Here is a 22,973-nt window from a genome sequence, read left to right as displayed (position 1 = left end):
CTCATCTTTGGCAATTACGTTTTCGGCTTGGTCAAGAGGAAACACATTTATCTAATATCAACTGACAGACAGTCGCCCCTAATTAACTATGAACAGGCAATAAAATTTATTTGCTTGACTGCTCTTCATGCTGGCCATCAAATTGCATTAGTCCTTGGGCTTTTGTTGGAGCGTGGCTCAAATAAGCAAATGATGTCGTTTCTTCAGTTTCAGCTTGTAATGCTTAACGCTGCTAATTGAACGCATGCCAATTTATAATAACCTTTATCATTTTCGCATTTGTTGAGGGCTTAAGCAAGGGCATTTAATAATGAAAATGAAACATAGCAACTTCAATTAGTGTGTAGGTAATTCTCTTTTCATGTTTCTGTAGGAAATTCGGTGTTCATAAGATAAGGGCTAAACACTCGAAGCGTAAACTATTTTTGGTATTTTTACCATGCCTCAGCATCTCCAAAATATACCAGAGAAAAAAAAAACATCAGTCGAGGGAAAATTACAATAAAAATAAATGAGCTTTAAATGCTTTGCAGACCAAGTTTTGTATTTCATATACAAAACGAACTTTACATTTCAAAAATGAATATAAAAATGGTGTCAACTCAATTAACTATAAGCTTTGTGGTACTTTTACAAATATTATCGAACAAATTGTTAATTATACTGAAAATTTACGTAGCACGTTTAGTGCAAACAATTAAACGTAAATTCAATTTTAATTTATGTAAATTACAGCAATATTTTACTCAAAGTTGAACACTTGGGCGGACTACCGAAAATAATTTCCCTCTTCTGACTACGCACTTAAAATGAAATCCACTCAAATATTTTCCGCCAACAGTGCAGGGAAAACACGCCAAGGAATAATTTTGCGGATGAAGACAAGCTGCCCTTTTGCAAAATTCTTGAATTATATATAAGGCTGCATAAGGATGTATGTAAGTAAAATATAAATAAGTAAGAAGCAACAAAAAAGTTTCACTTTTTACACGCTCTCTGCTCACTCTCTCTCTCTCACTCTCTCTCTCTCTCTCTCTCTCTCTCTCTCTCTCTCGCTCTTTGGGCTGACGAAGAGCAGCCACAAAATTACGCCAATGATGAAAGCCAAAAGTTCTGCTTATGGCCCCTCCATAAAAACGATGGCGTTGCCCTCACGGATACCCTTAATTGAGTGGGAAAAAAGAAATTTGCATTGGTCTGCATAGCGTCTCAAAATACGTAAGTTGAAAATTTAAAATTCGCAACTGTGACAAGCTAACAATTTCTTAATTATTATTTATGCAAACAACTTTCTTTCATAAATTGTTTTTCCGTTGGTGGCAGAAAAAAAATATGAAAAAACTAGCAAACGAAAACTTTTGCCAACTTGATGACTGCTTAATGTCCTTGCACCCAGCACAGCATAAAACAATCATAAAATATTATTTTACTGTCTTTAGTTACACTTTAGATACGCTTCATTCAGTCCCCTCACATTCCATTCCCTTTGTTCTTGGCTTCGGCCATTGTTGCCTGTCTACCGATTCTTTCGCTTTATGTGGCCAACACAAAGGCTAAGGGGGGAGCGCGCGAGTTAATTAAATTAAATTGCTTCAAGCCATCACATGAAATTAGCAAACAGTGTTCTGGCCAGCATAGAAAACGCTTTGACATTATGATTAATGTTTTCCTGACACGTTTTAATAATTCCTATATATATATATATGCATTATAGAAGAAAAGCAAAGCAGTTGGCTTTGGCGATTGGAGCTAGTATTTATTGATTTATTCGAGAATATCCCTTTTCTAAACCAGAAAAGCTACAACTCATTTAATTATATATAAATTTAATGTATTCAATAACATAAAATAAAATTATAAATACAGAAAGAAAATTGTATGATTAGATTTAAAAATAATAATGTCTTATAACTCATTAGAAATTTCAATTGTTAAAAATTTGGAAATTTAATCATCCAATTTTTTTACATTATTAGAAAACAATAAAAATTATATGTATAAAAATTGCAAATATTTTATTTATCAAATTGAATAAGTATTTACTAAAAATTAAATTACTGTGATCAATCAAAGATGGAAGAAATTCTAATCAAAATCATATATCTACGCAGCTTTTTTAATAATCCAGCTTCCACTCAATTATGATATTTATAAGAAAAACAATTATTTATAAATCATATGGCTAAACATTGTGTGCTTGGAGTTTGCTGCTAAATTAAGACACTTTTTCGGCGCAAGTCGTGCATCACTAATTCGATATAACGCCAGGTTGAGCAGAGACAAGTCAACATCGAGATTTATATCGAATCCGCTTCAAGCTGTCCGCACTCTTAAAGCTCGCTTGACTAAATCTATATCAGAGTCAGCCTGACACACACAAGATTCAACTGTCATATACAATGTTATTTCCTCAAATATTTCGCAGCTCAGCTTTCGCCTTGTTACTGGCTTCCTTTTCCAGTTTCTTGCGACTTTTCGTGTGCAGCAAGTGACATTTGCATGTCAATTTATATAAATAGTTGTCTTCAAATATGTTTGGATTGTATGTATTTGTTAAGTTGCAAGATATCTATCCCAAGCTAACAACAAAGCAATCGATACAGAAACACTTTACATATATTTGATCGGATACGCGGCAAATACAAATGTGTTCGAATTGTTGCTTTTTATTCGTTATTGAAAGACGCATCTACTATAATATACAGAGTATAGAACATAAAATCTTATAAATATATTATATTGTAAAAATATTTACATTATAATTGTTTGGGTATTTTTTATTACAAGTAAGACTGAGACAGACTTTTGAAATAATCTGAACTAAGCAACACACGCAAATCGTAAAAGAAGTCTCAGAGATATCTATAAGGCACACGTAAAGAGATAGAGATAGTGAGAGAGAGAGAGAGAGAGTAACCTAGTTACTAATAAATTTTTTTTGCACAATCGATAATTTGTTGTACCAATATACTGCATAAATACAAAACATTTATTATTTCATTAATCATAAGTAAAATGAGATAAATTTTTGAAATAAGCAATAGATGCAAATTCGAAATCAACTCCAATACATTTATTATTTGAATTACTTAAAATTGCTTATACTGTATACCGAGAGAGCTACCCACATGAGAATTTTTAACATCGTTTGTCATTTAAAAACAAAAACGTTTGCCTCCATTAAAATGTCAATTTGTTTGGCTTTATTTCATTACAGCAGCGGCAGCAGACCATTAAACTCATTAAAATTCGACACTGTCCACGCGACATTGTGGTTGAGGTTCAGTTGAGTATCGTCTGACCATTGCGCTAGGGAGCTGCCACACGGCCGCTCTGCAGACGAATCAGCCTGGAGTTACGCTTTCAATTTATCTATCGCACAATCCGTGAGCATTTCACATTGTTTCAATTGTTGTTGTGATTAACGTTCGTCGTCGCTCGGCATTGTCTGGACGGTCGGCCGGCCGACCAACTGAGGTCAACTGAGGATGACTGGGGCACGACTGGGGGACTCCTCGGGCAGCATTGCGCTGAGTTGTGCGTTTATCAAATGTCAATTAAGCTGCGGTTGCCAGAGCGATGCCCTCCTGCTGCCCCAGTGGCTTCACTCCAACTAGCTCCCCACTCTCCCCTCCCTGTTGCGTTAAATGTTCGGGCGCCTCGCTGTAGCTTTTTCCCATTTTACGGCTATGGATTGGTTGTCAGGCAGATACAGCGGTTGCGTTGTTCGACCCACCCACCGCACTCGCCTTATCCCGTATGCAATTTTTCTTTATGCAAGCCTTTTTTTCTGCGTTGCCTTTACAAACTTGGAGTAGCTGGCAATCATAAGATACGCTCGTCCTGCCGGAGCCTGAACTTTATTGCCCCTTGCTGAACTTTTGATTGCTTTTAAATTTCTCTCAGCCAAAGAGGGAGAGATTGTTGCAGCGACTCAAGCTTGTGTGATTTATGCTCCAGTTTCGTAAGAATTTCACAATTTGGCTTTGCACGAACCAGGACCAGGAACCTGTCCAATTTGTTTTCTCAGTGTACGACTGTGACTGTGTCGCGGAAGTGCTCCAAAGAGCTTTGCCCAACTTTGTCGCTGGCAAACAACTTAGTTTTATTCGGGCACTTAACGGCAACATTAAATGCCTAATGTAGTGCAGTCGACAGGCAAGTGTATGTCGTGGGCAAAGTTTATCAGCTTGTTATGATCTCTCGCAAAACATTTGGCCGACAGCTGTCAATGGTCGCTTTGTCCTTGGTACATTCCAGTCCGCCTTTGTCCGAGCCATCAGCGGACATCCTGTCGTGTCAGTGAGCTCTGGCGTAAACAAGACAAGGATATGTCATGTCCTCTCTTTCTCTTTCTCTCTCTGTCTCTCCCCCTATCTCCCTCCATTTCAGCAGCAAACACGAAAATTGTTTATCTTAAGAAAGTCACGTATAGTCACCAACTTTGACTCAAGCAAACAGCCCGAGGGAGGTCAACATTGCCATCCATCCAGCGTATGCTTGGACCTTGATTGGCCCATCAGGTTCCTGATTTAAATTTTAATCTCGAGTAGCTACTCACTAGGCAAATGGTGCCCGAACCCCTTTTACGAATTCATGAGAAGTTCTAATGGCGTTTCCTAATTAAAGCAAAACTCGTCTCTGACCCACAAATTATGGGTACAGATTTTGGTTGTATGAACAGGATATATATAGATAAGAATCTCTGAGTTAAGCTGCCCAAAGGTTCTTTATCTTGCAGATGAATTAAGGCTTTAGTGCTCTACTCTCTGATCTGCCGAAACACAATTTTAAAAACTTGTATAATATTTCTTTGTTTCCTCTTAACAGCATATCGCAGTAAACAGGTTGGCTAAAACCAAGGATTAATATTCTTTTCTCTTTAGCTAGTTGAACTCTTTAACTTGTGCGGCACTCAACTAAGGGATTTTTCAGCCTGCTTTGCTATGCCAAGCACGTGGTGCAGTCATGGCTGCTCATGGACAGCAAAATTATTTGTTTTGTGTTGACTTGCCAACACGTTTCCCTTGAATATCTTTTTGAATTTAATTTGAAAACTACTTGACAGCAAATAACTGAGCTGCACTTCGATTTTTTGCTATATATATTCAAGGTACAAAATTAACTTAAGTTCTCACTCCCACTTCGTTTACTTTTCTGATTAAAATAATTCAAATACCTTCGACTACCCAGCTGTTTCCTCAGCCATTTTGTTGCGCTTTTATAACCCATCGCAAGTAGTTGTCTGAGTGGAAGCTTCAGAGTCATTAAGTCGAAGCAGTTAAGCTGGCGAAAACTTTACTGAATGCCACATACGATCTATGGGAGTTGTTGCCACACAAGGCCATCATTCATTTTCGGCGAACTGTGGCAACTTTGCTGCACTCGCCCGTGTCTCGTGTGGCCACGTAGCATAAAGTAATTGAATTCTCCTGATAGCTGCCAAAGTTCAATTGCATTTTAATGAAATTTTTCGGTTGCCATAGACGGCTCAAGTTTGCACGGCGCTGCCCTCGGGAGCGTAGCAGCAAAGGAAATAAATAAACACAGATGTCAACTGGCGAATCGAAGAGAAAACACAAGTTTATGTGCTGCCTTCTCTCTCTCTCTCTCTCTCTCTCTCTCTCCCTGGTGGTCATGGTGGTTTATCTATATGTGTGAGTGTGTGTGTTGCTTGGTTTTCCTCGATTGATATTTGCTGAGGGTAAAAGAAAAAAGGCACCACTGCAATTGACAATTGACTACAGACAATGGCTTGCACCAGAAGCTAGCTTTGCATTGGCTAAAGAAATTTTATGGTAAAAGCAAAAATGTGTGCTTTGAGCCAAGCAAATGTAGCTATCAAATAGCCCACTCCTTTGTTTCGATGTAGGTCAGCAAATCAGCCAGAGAGATTTCGGTCTGATGATGCACCTTAATTTTCATACATACATATGTATAGAGCTGTTCTAAAAGTTTGTTCGTTGTTCGCAGTGTTAGGAGTATATTTTTAAGAATGCCACCTCTTCGTTTAATTTGGACTATCCAGTTTAAAACTTCTTCATTATATAATTTGCTCTATCAATTTCAACTGCTACTGTTTTAACAAAAACAAAAATCTCTTCAAAGGCCAGCTTACATGACTTACTAATTAAAGAGCATCAGTATTTCAGTGCTTGTATTTGAGTGCTCCACATGCACACATTGTGTCGCGCCTTTTGAAAGGCCCATAACTCAATTGACGCCAGTTCACTGTTTGGGGGCATTGACAAAAATACGTTGACATGTCTATGACCGGGGGCATAAAGCCAAGCTAATTGGTACAGCCCCAGGTAGACTGTTGCTTTCAGTCAATAGGCATGCTTGCCATCTGGCCAAAACAAAAGACCTTGCCGTGCCCAGCAGAAAGCTAACTGAACTAGCTCCAATCTCTGCTATCAAATTCGAATTGCACTTTGCTTTGTTGTTGCTCGGCTTTGCCATTGCAAATTGCGTCAATTGGTAGCCACCAAATGGCCAACTGCCCGTTTTGGGCTGACTTCACAAATACCAGGCACGTAGGGCATGGCAGGAGGCGAAAGCAAACCAGACTTGCCAGGAGTACCTGAGCTCAGTTTTAATTTTTTTAATGCGAATTGTATTTCGACTAAATTGTTGCAGTTGAGCGAGCACGTTAGAGAACTAATATTAATAACAGTATGTGATACTTCTAATCGTAAAAAGTAAAACTGGGCAAAGCCAATTTTTACAGGAATTTGTAACACAATACGAAATGGCAGAAGTTGTTATGAGAATTGATAAATAATATTTCCTATTTCCAATAAGCTTTGCTATGAAATTATAGCAGCAACAATATATTATATTTTTCATTGAAGCAATCACTGATATGGCAATGATTATCCATATATGTAAATTATTGAACTATAAAGAAACTTCGATGATGATATGAATGTATATTTCTAAACATCATTATCTTTTATATGTAATATGCATATATAATATTACAGTCAACTGTAACTATATTTATTTGAAGAAATGATATTTTATTGATTATAATTGAGAGCAATGCCTTTTATTTTAATAATATTAGGCAAATTATTGTTATAATAATAATGTTTGGGAATGCTGATTTATTCTTCTTATACAGGATATCAAATATAGAGATAGGGAATTATCTCCTCTTACAAATTCAACTGCTCTTGCATCTCTTATTTAAGTTCCGCTCCTTTCACTATTAAATACATCGAACTAAATAACTCTCAAATGATTTGGCACATACTCTGTCTCTTAATATATCATAAATGTGGTGTCCAATGCTTTCTCATAGGCAACCAAATAAAGACAGCTAGAAATTTGATACCCATGAAACAAATTTACACATATTAAGCCCATCTTATACTTAAGTACATTTATTTTAAAGCTGGCCTTTTAAATTTGAACTCAAGCCAAATTCCCATTTGAATGCTCTATCCTTTGGTACGGCAGACGGCGGCGTAGGGCTCAAGAGCTTTGCGCTTGACTCAGCCCATTCTCATTCTGAAACAAAAACAAAAAATATTTTCCATACACACACACACACTTAGACAGACGCACAACAAGGCGTATACTTCACTCTGCTTGCTACTAGTATTTTTCCCCCATCTGGTGTGGTAACAGTTCTCTCAGTTATTAGCATATTCTCGACATGCTCAGCTACTTAATGATGCAGAAATGTAAAAAAAGCTGCAAAATTCACATATGTATATCCCGAGCAGTTTGTAGCCATTGATTATGCGTGTGTGTGTGTGTGTGTTTGTGTCGCAAATGTGGCTCAGCGGGCAGAGCTGATTGCTGGCTTTGCATTTTTGTATCGCCTTGGTTTCATCTGGTTTGCTTGACGAATGGCAACTCTGCATATTGATCCCAGTTTCAGTTTCAGCAATTTATGTTAAATACGTGCGCTGAAATATAAGGCAAAGCCGAATATCGAGCAGCGCTCCCTCCCACTCTCTCGCTCTCTAGATATATCTCCTTGAATACATGTACCTTCAATTTTCCGCCATGCCAAATTACGTGTGTGTCTTTTCCCTGCTCGGCAAAGCCAAAGGATATGCATGTGTGTGACAGATAAAACACGTCGTATCTTTTCCGGCTTGTTTTATGCAATTAGTTGATTTGGATATATTCTTCTTGCAGAAAACAGATTCAATTGATTTCTGTGCTTGTTTTACTACATGTATGTTAAGGAATCCCATTAGACTTGCAACAAATAAAGGTTATAAATTAATGGAAAAAATTGTCTAGACAATTTTACAAATTACTTTTATATTAATTTTATATTTAATCCATGAACCAAACTAAAATAAAAAATAAAAAATATATATATTTTTTTTTATAATATTTATACTTACTTATTTATACTCCAAATAATGCAAGATTTTACTCTGAATACATAAATACCATTAAAAGACTAAAATAATTAATAATAATTAAAGTATCCATACTGGATTTTCTTTTAAATCCCTCTTTGATTCGCCCTGATGGAAGAAATAATGTTTTTGCTTTTCAAAACTGTCATATTCAGGAGGGTAAAACAGTAAACCACTTTAGGGGTCTAATGTCCATCTAGTGAACCCTAATAAAAGAAGCTGACTGTGCCATGCCTAACCAAGCTGAGCCTTTCAGGCAGCTATGTATGGGGAAACAGAAGTGAATAATTTATGAGAAAGGGTATATACAATTTTAATATAATTAATGAGACGCTCTCTGGCAATCTCTCTCTCTCTCTCTCTCTCTCTCTCTCTCCTTTCTCTCTCTCAGCGCTTAGTAACCCGATTTAGTATACTTTGATCTATATTAAATTCTGTCAACTGTCACTGGAGCTAAAATTCTCATTGCATTTATTAACGTTTTGACTTAATATTCGCAGTCATTCGGTCTTTGATAATGTCAGACAGTGCACAACGTACACAGAGTAGCGCAAAAGCTGAAAGGCTCCACTAAAACAAAAGAAGTTTCGAAATATTTATTCCTGTAGCTTAACAGTAGAATATAATTAAGCCTCAGTTGACCCATGTACTTGGCTGTATCGCACACAAACTCACCTGGCCCACTGGCAAGGTTAACAATTGGTTAGCAGCATTGGGTCAACTCTGTGGCCCCTGCGGCGCACACATTCGCTGGGCGGTGAAAGAGTCAAACGTTGCCCGCCGACAGTGGGTCATAAAACGCATGAATGCACAGTGAGTACGTGTTTGAATGAATGCGCCCGAGAACTGGAGCACTAGGCCAAAAGTGAATGCGTGAACAGTTGACTGAGTAAATAGCTACACAAAAGAGTCAACGGGCTTGTTGTGGGTGAAGCGGGCGAAGCGGGCAAAGGGCGCTGCCATTTAAAGAGTGCCTTCACAAAATGTCCTTGGTTTATCAATATTGGGATTAGTGCAATTAAATAGCTGGGCACTCTATTGCCGCTAAACCATTAAAAATGAGGAAGCGTACATAAATTATCTGCTCGGCCTGATGCAGACATTCACAGACAGAGGCCATTTGCAACTAAATGACAATTTGAAGCACTTTCTTCGTCTTGAGCTACCTAAACATTTAATGTAGCTAAGCTGACTGTAAGCAAGCCGCTCAGCCAAAGTCATAAACCGCCAAAAGTTTCACTCGGCATGCTGTCAAGCAAAAACAAAACAAAACAAAAAAAAAGCAGGAGAAAGAAAAACAATAAATAACTCATACGCAGCGTTTGCCACAGACACTTGAGCAAAATACGCAAGGCTAATCAAGCCAAGTGGAGCACATAACGTTTATAAACATAAGCCAAGTTTCAGCAGAAAAGTCATCACATTTTCCACGTCTCAGCTGGCACTGCGCTGACATTTCCATTGGCTGGCTCACTTTGCGTCTCTTTTTTTTTTTTGGCCAAATGTCAAAGGATTCCGATTTTTGCTTTAACTCCGCCAAATGCTGACACAGCAGCAGCACATGCATATTTTCACACATTGTCAGTGTCAGGACTATAAAATGTGATTCTGAAATGGCAGACCGAAGTGCAGTTCTGTGTTGCAGAACAAATGCTTTAAGATTTATATATTGATTCTGAACTAGCTCCTATTTATATGCTGCTGAGTTAAATATTTAAAATTGCTTACATTTGATTACAATTTGTGTAAATTATTTTGTGAGTGTGCTGAATGGTTTAACACATTTTGTTTAACTCAATTTTTCAAATACTTTAATTGATTATTTATTTACAGAAACAGAAATTAATTTCAATTGAAGATACTTCTTTTTTATTTGTTTATTATTCTGCGTAAATTCACTTATGCTCACCAGTTGGCAATTAATTTGTAAAGAATATGTAACGACATAAATGCCACCATAAATTAAGCCCGTCAACAGAGCTCAAATGGCAATCAATAAATTAACAACTTGCAGTGGCAACCATTGATGCACATACAAATTTATTTGTATATGTTAAAGTATTTAAATATATTTGAAATTAAGGTATTTTATTTACTTATTTATTTTTTCTACTTACATACATACATATGTATATATTTAAATAATTAGTTTATTTATTTTGTATAATTTATTTATTTAATTTTTAAATTTACTTTCATTTACTTCATTTATTAATTTAATTATTATTTATTAAATTGTTTCATTTTTTAATTTTTAATAATTTTTTTTATTTAATCATTATTTTATATATTTTATCTTTATTCATTTCTTATTTATTTATTATTTATTTATTTCATTTATTTATATTTTTGTACATATTTTCAAACATGTCTGAAAAAAAAAATAAATAGAAAAAAAAACAAATTTAATTATTTAATAGAATTTTAAAAGGAGTACCGCCAGCCCTTGTCACATTTTGTCGCACTGGAGAAATTACTAAACAAAGGAATAATATAGTACATAAAATGATAGCTAATATTTACTCTGGCGGGTCAGTTCGTGATGTAGGGGGTGATATACACAACTAAACAGAAACTGAGTATGCAAAACTTCAGTCACCCTTTGACCCTCAGCGACATTCATTTAAATGCAAATTTAAAGTAAAGCATGTTCGATGTCATTTTGGTTTGCTTTCGAACAGAAAGTTTGATACCCACATTATGCACAAACAGAAATGGATGAAAATGGAAAAGAATCAACTTTTTGGATGCTTCAACTGCAAAACATATTTGATATTTTATATATATTCTGAATAAAACCCAGTATTTAAAGCTGAAAGTTTAAGCTAAGTAAAATGATTGTAAAATCATTGAACAGAAAATAAATTGAAGTTGAATTTATTATTAGGCATACGCTGCGTTTAGGCAAAGCCGATGATCACGTGGATCACTCCATTCCCCACTTTGTGTGACCTCGATGGGCTGCTTAGTTGCAGCTTTTAGAATTGATCTGGATAGTTTGAGTGTGGTCGGATAAAGCTGGCCAAGTTTACTGGCTGAACTGAACTCCAGATTTGCCTTAAACATGTTCAGATATGAGCTGCATAGAAATGTGCATGTAATAGTTGGGAACACTATCTTATAAAACATGTTCTTTACCTATTTCGAGTGGAATAAACCCGAGATTTCTTGACAGTAAGCACATTAAGACCGCCTTTGATGCATGTTTCGCCTATGTGGTCCAATGATTTGTCCCAATTATAATCGTCGTATGTGCAAAACTCTTGAGCGCAAGTATGGATTTCAGACCAGGTGCTTGCATTGAAGGCGACTGCAACAGCATGCTGTTCACTTGACCAAGCTGCATATTGAACCTAAAGAAAAGACAAATGACAGGTGTGACTATTACAAATTCTCGACTCACCTTGGAATATGCGTTGTCATCTCGTGTCGAATTAGGCTTGAGAGAACCCAGATCGCTACCCAGACTAAAAATATTGCAATGCGAGCATAGCTTCTTGGCAAATTTCTGCATTTTGTAGAGCACAAACAAAAAATCTTCTGCTACTATATCATCTTCCTCCAGGAATAAAACTAAACCTAATTGCATACAAGAAGAATACAATCTTAATTATCACAGACTTTAAGGGAAATAACTAAATCAATTACGAACCAGTAAAATTCTTGGTTACTTCAAGCTTATGGAAAACGTAGTTGGCCTTCCACCACCAATGATGTTTTTTCTCCGTATATCGGGCGTCTCTGTAGTTACCATGCAGATCTGGACTGAGAGCATTGTTACAATTCATGATTAAGGCCCTGGATGAAATAAGGAAATAGAAATTCGACACTTTAAAGAAGGTGGAATCGAACTTACTTTAATTTCGACATTTTGCGAGGACAGTCATTCGGATCGGTACCAGGAAAACTATGTGGATACAGCTGTATGGAATGTGGATAGAAGATTTGCATCACCTTACAAAACTCAATCGCTAGCACTGAATCATAGGTTTGCTCATCAAAAAAATCATATGAGAATATAAGCAATACGTCGGAAATGCCATTGGCATGAGAAAGGCTTTCTATCAAGCGCGGCAGGTAACTAGTTGCCTTGTGCACCTGTTAAGAAAGATAAACGTGTGCTCTCAAGTCGCATTTAGTATATGAGCTGTACCTGTATAACAATAATAGCCGAGCTATTTTCCAGAGGACTAAACTTTCTCTCATTAGATATCATCTGTGCAGTGTTGACATCCATCATGAAAGGATATATAATATCTGAAATATTTGGCCAACAATCAGCGAGATGTTACTCAAAATAGAAAACTCGTTTGCCACTTACTTAAATATTTAGTTATATTCTTATTCACTGAATCGTCTCTCGGCTTCATGTTCGCAATGTCCACTAAACAAATTGAAGTTAATTCATTTATATTCCGTATATAAACTTTGCGGACTTACTAAGATAAAAGCTGCAGCACTGCAGCACTACATAGCCTATGACCAGCAGCAAGATAAGTCGGCAATACAATTGATTCGGCTTTTTAGTCATGATTCAGTTGTTGAGCAATTTACAAATATTTCGAACTCACTTATTATTTAGTTACCATTAAACTGTTTGCAAAGCCAACTAAATATTTATGTATAGCTCATTTCCGGCTACTAGATATTTTCGTAGCAAAACAAATTGTTATCCCAAATATGGCCACTCAAGTAGTCAAGTGAGCTGCCCTTAGGTAAATATTGAGTGCACATCAAAGCAGCAAAGTTAAGTGAAATTACTTTTCTGCCCTGGAGCAGCAGCTGACGATGGCCAGGCCAAGTGAGTATTTAGCCAGGTGAATGCTGCCCTTGCTCATCTATTGACTTAACAAACGAAAACAAATGTGGCCACAACTTGGCATTCAGTTAGAATTCGGATGAAGTACAGATTGGAATGAGATTCCATTCGAATTTTATCCGTTATTCTAATTCAGTTTCATTGTTTACTGCCTGCCAAGACATGCTTGGCATGGTATTGGTTTAAGACTACATTAAATTTAAATGCTTTAAGTTTATGTTGAAGAAGCCTAAGACTTGAGTATGCTCTATCAAGTACTTTTCAATTACGAAAACAAAGGAAATTATTTTTATATATCATAAAATAGTAATGCTAAAAATACCTTAAATTTATATTAATATATACATTTTTTTTTAAATATATTAGTCCCTATATCATATCAAATATCACTCGACTAGTCTGATCTCAGATTTAGATTGAGGACTTCAGAGAGAAAATCAGAATCCCAATAAACAAATACAATTTCCATTTTAACATACTCTATCATATCATCTTATGATAATCTATAAAATCTAAGCCATCAATACTTGGCAGCTGACTTTAACACCATCCTTCCGCTTCAGTGTCAATTTGACATTTTAGCACTTGGTGGATTTTAAGTACAAGATTGATGATGCTGATGATGACGATGTCTGAAACCAAGAGCCAAGCTTCTTGTGATGTAAATTGCCGCATTTTTATGGTTTGGCCAGAACATAATAGAAATTTTATGCTCTGACAATGGTATTAACATTCCAGGTGTTTTTTTTTTTTTTATTTCTGCTCGATTATGCATAAAAGAATATGACCTAATGCAATTTTCAATGAATCTCGATCCTATACACGAAATAAAAAGTAGAATCGTGAATTATTAGAGTTGGTGATTAGTTCGTCGTGATTTCTGAAATAGGTTTAAAGCAAAATTGAGATGTGATGCTGGGTGTTGTCCATTAAAGCAACTATTTCTAATTTCTTAATCATCCAGTCAACTTATACACAAACCATATATGATTGTATTCTATGTATTCAACTATTTGGTAATGCATTTATTGGTAAACCACAAAAAGAAAAAAAAAAAAAACAAATAACAAAATAAATTTAATTCTAGAATACGCATTCGTTGAACCGCCTCAGGCAGAGGAAAGTGCAGCATTCCTCGGCAAAATGACAATTCATTCCAACTCCTTTGCAGCTTTTCTGCGCCTTCCACAGAGAGATCTATATGACAATTAAAATAATAAGTGAATCTGATTGATCAGATCAGAATCATAGTAAGCACGTACCTCTTCTTGGTTCTTAGATGGACTCATTACTAAATCACCGAGCGCTCGTTGTCTGGACGTCACAAGCTGTGGCGTTACCATGGCTTCAACTCTTGCGAAAGTTTTTTCTCTTGCCGTATTTCCGGCCGAGTAGACCCATGGAGCCAGCATGACAAACAATAGACCAATAAACAGTCGCATTTTAATTTGTTGACTGACTACAGTGCATTCAATTTGAGTCTTTTATACCCGACAGCAAGTGAGTTCTATGCTGCTGTATAACATGTGCCAGCACATCTGTTGGAATAATTCAGAAAAATTATTTCATTATGTGCAAAGTTGAAAATGCAGCCACAGTTCTCTGAACATACATCGAACTATTCGCCATAAAATGTAAATTAAGTACGGCAAAACAATAACAAGCATTCATATACAGAATTTTATATTTATATATATATATATATGTGTTCATTTATTTCAATTTAAATATTATTTCTAAAATTGTGCTGCATTATTATTTGGTGTAATTGAATTTAATGCAATGAAATATATTATCTAAATTGGAATAATTAAAGTAAATAAGAAATTTAAAGTGTGCTATGAAAAAAATTAAAATATAAATAATTAAAAATTAAATTCTCTATTCTATTATAAATTCTCTATGGCAATTAATTTGGAAATAATAATTACAATTGGGGCGATTCACATTTTATCAGATTTAAATTTTAAAATCAAATGTTATTAATTATTAAAATCATATGATATCAGTATTTCAATATTTTTTATTAATTTAATGATTATTATTGGCAGACTCCAGCAATACTGCTTCTTCTTCCTCTGTCATCGGAGCCTACCATTCCATATTGTGTGATTGCAATGTCAAAGTGAAAGCGACTCGATATGGGCAGACGTAAATATCGCACACACTCAAAGACAGAAGAGAAAGAAATTGATCTTGGGCACAGCTATGAAACCGAATTGAAGACATAAAAGAAAATGAAGAATGAATGAATGAATAGAAGAATTAAAATTCCATAGAGAGCTTCAAATTTCAGATATTTGTAAGAAAATTCCATTGTATAAACAACTTTACTTCAATGCAACTAATATTTGAAGCATTCTTTTAAATAGCGAAATATATTTATTTAGAATAACAGTAGACACGCAATATTTGTTTCTCACAAAGAGCAACTTAAGCAGCGATACCTAAGTCAACAAACGCAAAATGGAAAGGACGGATGGAAAATATGTTGGTTTAACTGCAATTGATTTTAGATCCCCCCAAACACAAACAACGATGCACAGTTGAAGCAAAGTGAAGGCAAACAAGCTGCAACCTGATAACAGCAAATGGGAAATGTTTTAAAAAAAGCAGAGGAAAACGCAAAGGAGAAATAAAGCAGGAACAATATCAGATTGTAAGGAAATCAAAATATTGAAAGCTTTCCATAAAGCTGAACAAAACACTGCATTTTTTACAAAGGTGATAATAAAATACTCAATCAAAAATCGAAATGCCAAATTGCATCTCTTTGTGCAATCGCATTGGACCACGACAAGCTGTCGACGCTTAGTTTCATTCAAAAGAAAGTATAGAGTGCTAAAATTCTGCAACAAAGCCATCCAGCTTTTGTCAGAATTGATTCGTTTGAAGAGCTTTGATTTGAGACTTGCTTGAAGCATTGATTGCAATATGATCATACTGTGGGATCTCTATGCTAATGCCAAGATTATCCATATGACTCAAAATGGTTGTTTATTGTTTCATCTGACCATATTAACAGTTTCAAGTCATATGGACCATTATGGCACTGGCTTTAAGCTCCCACAGTCCAATCTGTTGACTGTAACAGTACAGTAAGGCAAACTGGTCAAGCGCGGTGGCTGCTCACTTTTGGTTTAAGGGAGAATAAACAAAGATTGTGCTAGAACTCTTGGCATAGTACCTGATCACTTTACAACCAAATTTGGGAGAAATAGGTGAACATATGGGTTTTACTACTGAAAAATGCAGAACAATGACTCAAGGAACACGTCTAATTTGGTCAAAAAGTGGATAATATGGCAAGGATTCAAGTTCCTGAAGTGTCCTGAATACTCTTCAGACATGAATATCATTGAAAATATATGGAGTCATGTGAAATCGCAGCTTGCGAATTATGGGTGGCTAAAAGTGGAATGAAAGAGCCGTGGGAGAGGAACAAGGACATTTGGCTAAAATGGTCCTAAAATGGTGCGAGGGTATACAAAATTGATGGAAAATGGCATTAATGAACTAAAAAAATCAAAAGGGCTATGTATTCATTATTAAAAAATTATTAATAAATATATCTGTTGAAAAATGACCAGGATGCAAGAATGTAACATTTGACTTTCTTTACATTTATATTTCTTATAATTATTCCAGCCAACCGAATGATTTCAAATTTTCAGGCAAGACAGCTAAATATCATACTAACAAAATAAAATTAAGATCTTAAACATCCATAGAGTAGAAGCAAAAATACAGACTCTTGAAATTGCAACATTGAATTCGTGTTACAGTTTTGCTCGTCACTGTATGTTATAATTGTTCTCTAAAGCCGTCCATAAAAAAAAAACTGCATAATAAAAGCTGAAATCCATATAACTAATCACTTTAGAGCTATTATAGCCGATTCCACTCCCCCCCACACACAAGAGGCCAAACAACGCTTTTAGAGCGATCTCCATATGAGACGAATTGAACCTGAATGTGCTGAAGAGGCCGTCAGCCAGTGTTTGGCCATTTGAGCAGCTCGGAGTGGCGAGTGTCATGTGTGGTACTCGAGCGCAAAAACCCATCAAATCATAATTGAGCTGCAAAGTGTCCATCAATGGGGTGGCCAGCGCTAAAATCGAGCTGACAGGAAACATAAATCAAAGAATTTTGCAAATTGCAGCGAAATCGGAATTTTCGACTACAATTTTGGTTCAACACATTTTTATTTATTTAGTACATTGTCAAGAGCAAAGAAAATGCGAAAAAAAACTGTAGACAGTTCTTTAAGCTAATAAATGTTATAGCAGTAAATCCATGTACCAAAAAAACCAAAGAGATAGAAAACCACGGGCCGAGCACGTAAGGACAAATTGCGTACAGCAAAAGGAACTGAGGAACTGATGTAAGTGTGTGCAGTAAGAGATAGAGAACGAGAGCAAGAGAGCGAGCAAAGGAAAAAGAATGGAAAGCAAATTGGTATCCTGTCAGTTAATCTGATTCTTTGTGCAGAGAAGTCACACTGTTGCCATTTGGTGCCCACATCTAAATTGAAATTTAATAAGCACACGTCTCCGGGACATCAGAGGGCTGGTGGCTGGCGGTTAGGGGGTGGAGAGAGAGGAGGCACTTACAATGGCAACGTAATATTGCTACGACAAACCAGTTGGGCAGCGTCAATTCGTAATGAGTTTAATGGCCCCCAGAGAATAATGCAATAAACTACACAAAATTGCATTTTAATGGCTGCAAATGTTTTGTAATTGCAATTATGTCACACGGCTTCCCCTTTATATAAAGTTGCACATTGAAAATTATAAAATGTACATGTGTATAATTCATGTTTACCGTTGCGTATTTTAATTTCAAACAATCATTATAATCAGACCGATGTTATTCTATTTTAAAACGATACTCAAAACGTTATTCACATTATTAATGTACAAGTCTTTTTATATTTGGAAAACTATTCAATTGCTAAAAATTGCTTTTAGTTAATTCGTGGATGGGAATAAATACAATGTCATCATGTACATTTATTAAATATGTCTAGTTAAAGTAGTAAAACGATTAAGCAAAATTATCATTTATTATGAAATATATTTAATTTTTATTATATTTATTTTATTTATATAAAATTTGTTTTTTTTTTTTTTTTTTTTTGAAATGTTTAAAATTTAATTATAAGAAATTTATATAAAATATTACATTCATAAAAAAATTTGAAAATGATTTTAAAACCTATTGACCGTTGAATAAAGCATATCCTTAGGGATCGGAGTGGCTATACGTATCTACAGTTATATTTGTGTAATACAATAGGACATGACCAAAACATAAAAACAAAATCTGTTTGCACAGCTTATAGTAAATGCCAATTGCTTACTTCCTGTTATTCACTTCACTTAAATTGTTTTCAAATTATATTTACATATTTGATAGCATAAAAGCATGATAATTGATTTCGACGCCCCGAAACTGTGAAGTGGCTCTAATGTATTCACCTCACGCAGCTGGCGCGTTAACAGATTTGACGTGTTCTTCTAGGCGGAATAAAGGAAAAGCACAAAGTTATCTGAATATGTTGGCGTGAGAGTGGACTTTGTCAACTTAGAGACTTTTATATATTTGTGGAGAATAAATCCTTATGAATAAATAAAGCGCAGCGAAAATGCTTAGCAACTTTTTATTTTGGCAAGAAGCTGTAAAAATGCCACAAAATAGCTGCGGCGGCATGACATGAATATGATTATGATGCCCAAGATGATGATGATGATGATCAAAATTTCCATTTCCACTCACTGGTGTTTAGCCGACCTTTTGGGACTTCCCACGCAAATTGGCCGACGAATTTTTTTGATCGCTGCAAAGTGAATCCAACGGAAGTTCAACGCACCCATGAAGAGAATTTCGTAAACTTCTGTTCTAGAAATGCTAATTTCATAATTACGTTTTATTATAATTCATAACGTTTTTCTCTACGTTCATTGTTTTTGCAGACTCGACTGCGGAACAGGCGCCGCGAAGACAAACAAAAACTTTTACAGACCTCTCAACTTTTTAATGTCCTTGGGCCAAACGTTTAAAGAAAACAACAAAAAGAAAAAAAGAAAAAAAAACATTTTCTGATTGTCTTTTGTTCGCATTGAGAAAATAATTCCTTTTCAGACATTTATTCTTTTTCTTTACATTCAGCCGGATTGCCCCAATTTTGTGGTTGACACAATGGAAGTGTTAATAAAATAACTGTACAATGGCGCAATGTGAACAAAATGCCGCAAGTGAATGAAAGCTGAACAAGGAGAAAAAAAAGTGCTAAAAAGCTTAATTTAAATTGATATGGATATGAACAAAGCTTTATTAAATTCGATAACTCTATGCAAGCGCGTTTTTAAGTTATCGATAACAATTTAAATAACATTCATTTGAATACAGGTAAGGTTTTATTTCTAAATCACACATTAAATCAAATTGAAACTGTTCAAAACACTCTCAATATTACAGTCATATGATGCTGTTATGTCTCTATGTCTCTATGACACTGTTAGTGATAGCTGAATATAAGCACCTTAGTGAAGTTATCGATAGCATCATGTTTCGCATTTATAATATTATATAGATAACTATATGTCAATATCAAATAATAGAATATCATTTTTATATTGAGCTATTCTTTTTTAGATAAATATATAAGCCGCTGTTTAAGTTATCGATAGGCCCGGATAGTTCAAGTTGTAGCAATAACTACTTAGGATTGTTCAGAAATTACATTTTTATTGAAATGCCTTATCCCACAAATCTTATTATGTCACCTAGAATAATGAGCCAAAATAATTCAAAATTATCTTTGCTAGTTAAGCTTGGCTAATTAATCTTACCATTTTATGCATATTTGATGTTTTTTTAGGGACACTTTATAGTGCAGCTATAAAGAAATGCATAATTTTCAGCTAGTCAAACGGCAGGTTGTTGAAAAGAATTCATCAGGATTCAATTACCAGATGCGCTGCCCTCGAATAAAAAGAGTGCAACATTGTGCTTCCTGCAACATGGTGCACACATACGAATTCGAATTTGCACCGGTTACAAGGCTGTCAGGGGGAAGTCGGCTTTACGACCTTTGCGGGGCATCCTTAAGCTGCTCTCTCATTTCTTGACTTTCCATTTAGTGTGACAGTAGACGCCATCTCCCTGCTCTACTTAGTAATCCGGAACTTTGTCATGCTTCAGCTTTTAGCATGTCCCTCCCTGTGGCACGTGACAGTGCGGTTGGGTCAGCTTTTATACGTTTTTTTTTTTTTTTTTTTGGCTCTGTGAAAGCCAAAGCTGCCACAGGAATGTGCTATTTTTTCGGTCAGCACCAAATAGTTGAAGGCAGCTAATGCTCTCTACTTTGTAAGCGTCAATTAAAAGGCTTGTTCTACCTGGGCAGTTTAAAAGAGCTATGTGAGCAGTGAAAAAGCTATGGAGAAAAGCAGTTAAAATATTTTCAATGAAATTCTATAAATAATATTACTGCAAATATTTTTAGTTTTCCTTTTATATTCTATAGAAAATTTCTTTACCTTGTCTAGGTTCGACATATCGAACTTTCAATTTATGTATATCTTGAAGCTGAATGCTTTCTGATCAGACTGAGAAGACGTGCACAAACAATGTCCCCAAGCTAGACTGTATTCCGCCAATGTTTCTATTTGTATTATTCCTTTCATTCTTTAGGTTATTTGCACGCCAAGCATTCCTCCTTTCCTTTTCTTTTTTTTTTCTTTTTTTGCGAAGTTTCTGTGCTTGACAGCTGTTGCCAGATTTATGTGTTGTTATTGCGACAGCAGCAATGCCAAATGGCTAACTCGACTGCTCGAGCAGTTGCACACTTTGCGCCTCGGTGTATTTCATAAAATAGTTTCCATTTTTTTTTTTTTTTTTCACACACAGTCAACTTTCATTGTGCCACCATGAAAATGGAACAGCTGATGAGAATTGTTCAGGCAAATGTAGTTTTTGTTGTCGTAGAACTCAATTGCATTCAGTATTGGGCGAATAGTTTGCTACTTTTGTAGGCGGAAATGATGTCAGAGGAAGTGACGTTAACGGAAATCCCCCGTTGACCTTAGAGAACTGAGCTAATTAGTGATGAGCGGAAACAGAGAAGCTCAAAATGAAATATATTAAATAATAAAACGTGATTAAACTTCTTTATAAATTAAGTGCACAAAGCGACTCAAAGGCTGAAGTATAAAAGTCATATAAATTACAGTTTGCATTTAACAAAAACACAAAAAATAAAAATAAAAATAAACTGAGGGATGAACACACGGCAACCGTTCCAATATAAAATTCTCTTTCAATGTTTTCAGCTGAATAATAATTTTTCCAGTTAATCCTGTCGAGAATAAACTGCCAAGAAAATGCCGTCATCATTAAGTAGTCATAAGAGAGCAAAAAAATAAAAGGATCACCTCAGGCGACGGCCTCGTTACAAAGTAGCGAAAGAAGCTTATTTCATTTCCTCTTTGCTCACACACACACACACAGACACACCTTAATACACACACGTACACAAATTAAAAATGCATTAAAAACAAATTGCTGACTGGCCTATAAACAGTTGCAATGCGATAAATGCCATTAAGTAGTCTGACGAAAAATTACTGCCAAGAATTTAAAGCTCATTGAGATGTGAGCAATAAATAACTAGTTGAAAGGGGTAGCTCAGCTGAAGAGTAGACGAATTATAACTAAGACCATCTTAAGCAGAATATAGTATCGAGTTTACTCGATGAATATTAAGAGCATATTATCATATAATCATGTATATCAGCTCTTAACTGCTTTAAGCCCTTTCTTGAATCGTTGTTTGCCAATTTATAACAGACTTTTCAGCTTCAGTCTCCACGTCAGTTATGCTGACTTGAGCAACTGAAATTCGTTTTAACTCTGTTTCAAATATCTTAAGCTTCATCTCCATTTGCATGCGTCTGTAAGACGTTATCCGAGTGACATGTGAAATTTCAAAGGATTAAAAGCATACGCACACACACACTCACTCATACACACACACTTTTACAAATGACTGCAAATGCAAAAGGGAAAGCAATGCATATATATGCTTTTGCAAAGTGTTTAATAAATTATAGTCGACTACAACAACAACAAATGCAGCATTTTTCGCTTGCAGCATCTATTTGTCCATGTTCTGGTCCCACATGACGTATGAGCGATTCAGAAGCTGAGCAAATGCGTGCCATAGAAAGTTACGGCAAAAAATTGATAGCAATTTATTTTGCTCGAGCGAGAAGATAAAAAACTTGAGCGAAAGTTTCAACTCGTTTCGGTTAACAGTTAAAAGTTAAGGCAATCAAAATTGAATCAGGCAGCTATATCAACTTGCAGCAGCCAGAGTTTCGACCAAAAGAACGTTTAAATTACACAATGCTAATTCATATATTGTACATCAAAATGAATGAAACATTAATTAAATTTCCACAAGAATCGATAAAAATATATAAAATTTAAGCGAGCACTTGAAAGTTTTGCCTTACCGTCCGTTGGAAGTTTCATTGAGACAATTCCCCAACCTTGGTCCCATGGCCAAAATTGCTTGAGTATGATGTGTGTGTGTGTGTGCGTGTTGAATGCTTTTGACCCAAAGCCAAAGTTAGAAAACTCGACAAGAATTTCAAATTGATTACTATAATTTGCTGTGGCAACTTTTGTGGCCCAGACATTTTCGGCATTTAAATAAAGATTTGCAAGCCAAACACGCCCAAAGCGTTAGCTAAAAAAAA

General features: G+C 35.6%; 1 protein-coding gene across 1 annotated transcript; it reads right to left on the bottom strand.

Moving 5' to 3' along the window:
- Positions 1-11,248: 11,248 nt before the first annotated feature.
- LOC6577776 (alpha-1,6-mannosyl-glycoprotein 2-beta-N-acetylglucosaminyltransferase) lies at positions 11,249-13,003 on the bottom strand. Its single transcript, XM_002003679.4, has 8 exons — positions 12,828-13,003; positions 12,709-12,771; positions 12,541-12,644; positions 12,244-12,485; positions 12,040-12,185; positions 11,791-11,966; positions 11,526-11,740; positions 11,249-11,466 (listed from the first exon to the last, which is right to left on the bottom strand). The coding sequence occupies exons 1-8, from the start codon at positions 12,916-12,918 to the stop codon at positions 11,271-11,273; spliced, it is 1,233 nt and encodes a 410-aa protein (XP_002003715.3). The 5' UTR covers positions 12,919-13,003; the 3' UTR covers positions 11,249-11,270.
- Between the last annotated feature and the right edge of the window lie 9,970 nt (positions 13,004-22,973).

Source organism: Drosophila mojavensis, unplaced genomic scaffold, assembly GCF_018153725.1.
Source record: "Drosophila mojavensis isolate 15081-1352.22 unplaced genomic scaffold, ASM1815372v1 contig_49, whole genome shotgun sequence".
Classification (NCBI taxonomy): Eukaryota; Metazoa; Arthropoda; class Insecta; order Diptera; family Drosophilidae; genus Drosophila; species Drosophila mojavensis.
The sequence above is the reverse complement of the archived record's forward strand: the minus strand, read 5'-3'. Positions and strand labels throughout refer to the sequence as shown.

What these genes read in the sequence shown, in the direction of transcription:
- LOC6577776 (XM_002003679.4), bottom strand. Translation starts at nt 12,918, where the DNA reads ATGACTAAAAAGCCGAATCAATTGTATTGCCGACTTATCTTGCTGCTG. An exon ending in AGTAACCAAGAATTTTACTG is followed by an intron (nt 11,967 to 12,039) that starts GTTCGTAATTGA and finishes GTATGCAATTAG; the next exon opens with GTTTAGTTTTATTCCTGGAG. An exon ending in GTTTATTCCACTCGAAATAG is followed by an intron (nt 11,467 to 11,525) that starts GTAAAGAACATG and finishes ATTTCTATGCAG; the next exon opens with CTCATATCTGAACATGTTTA.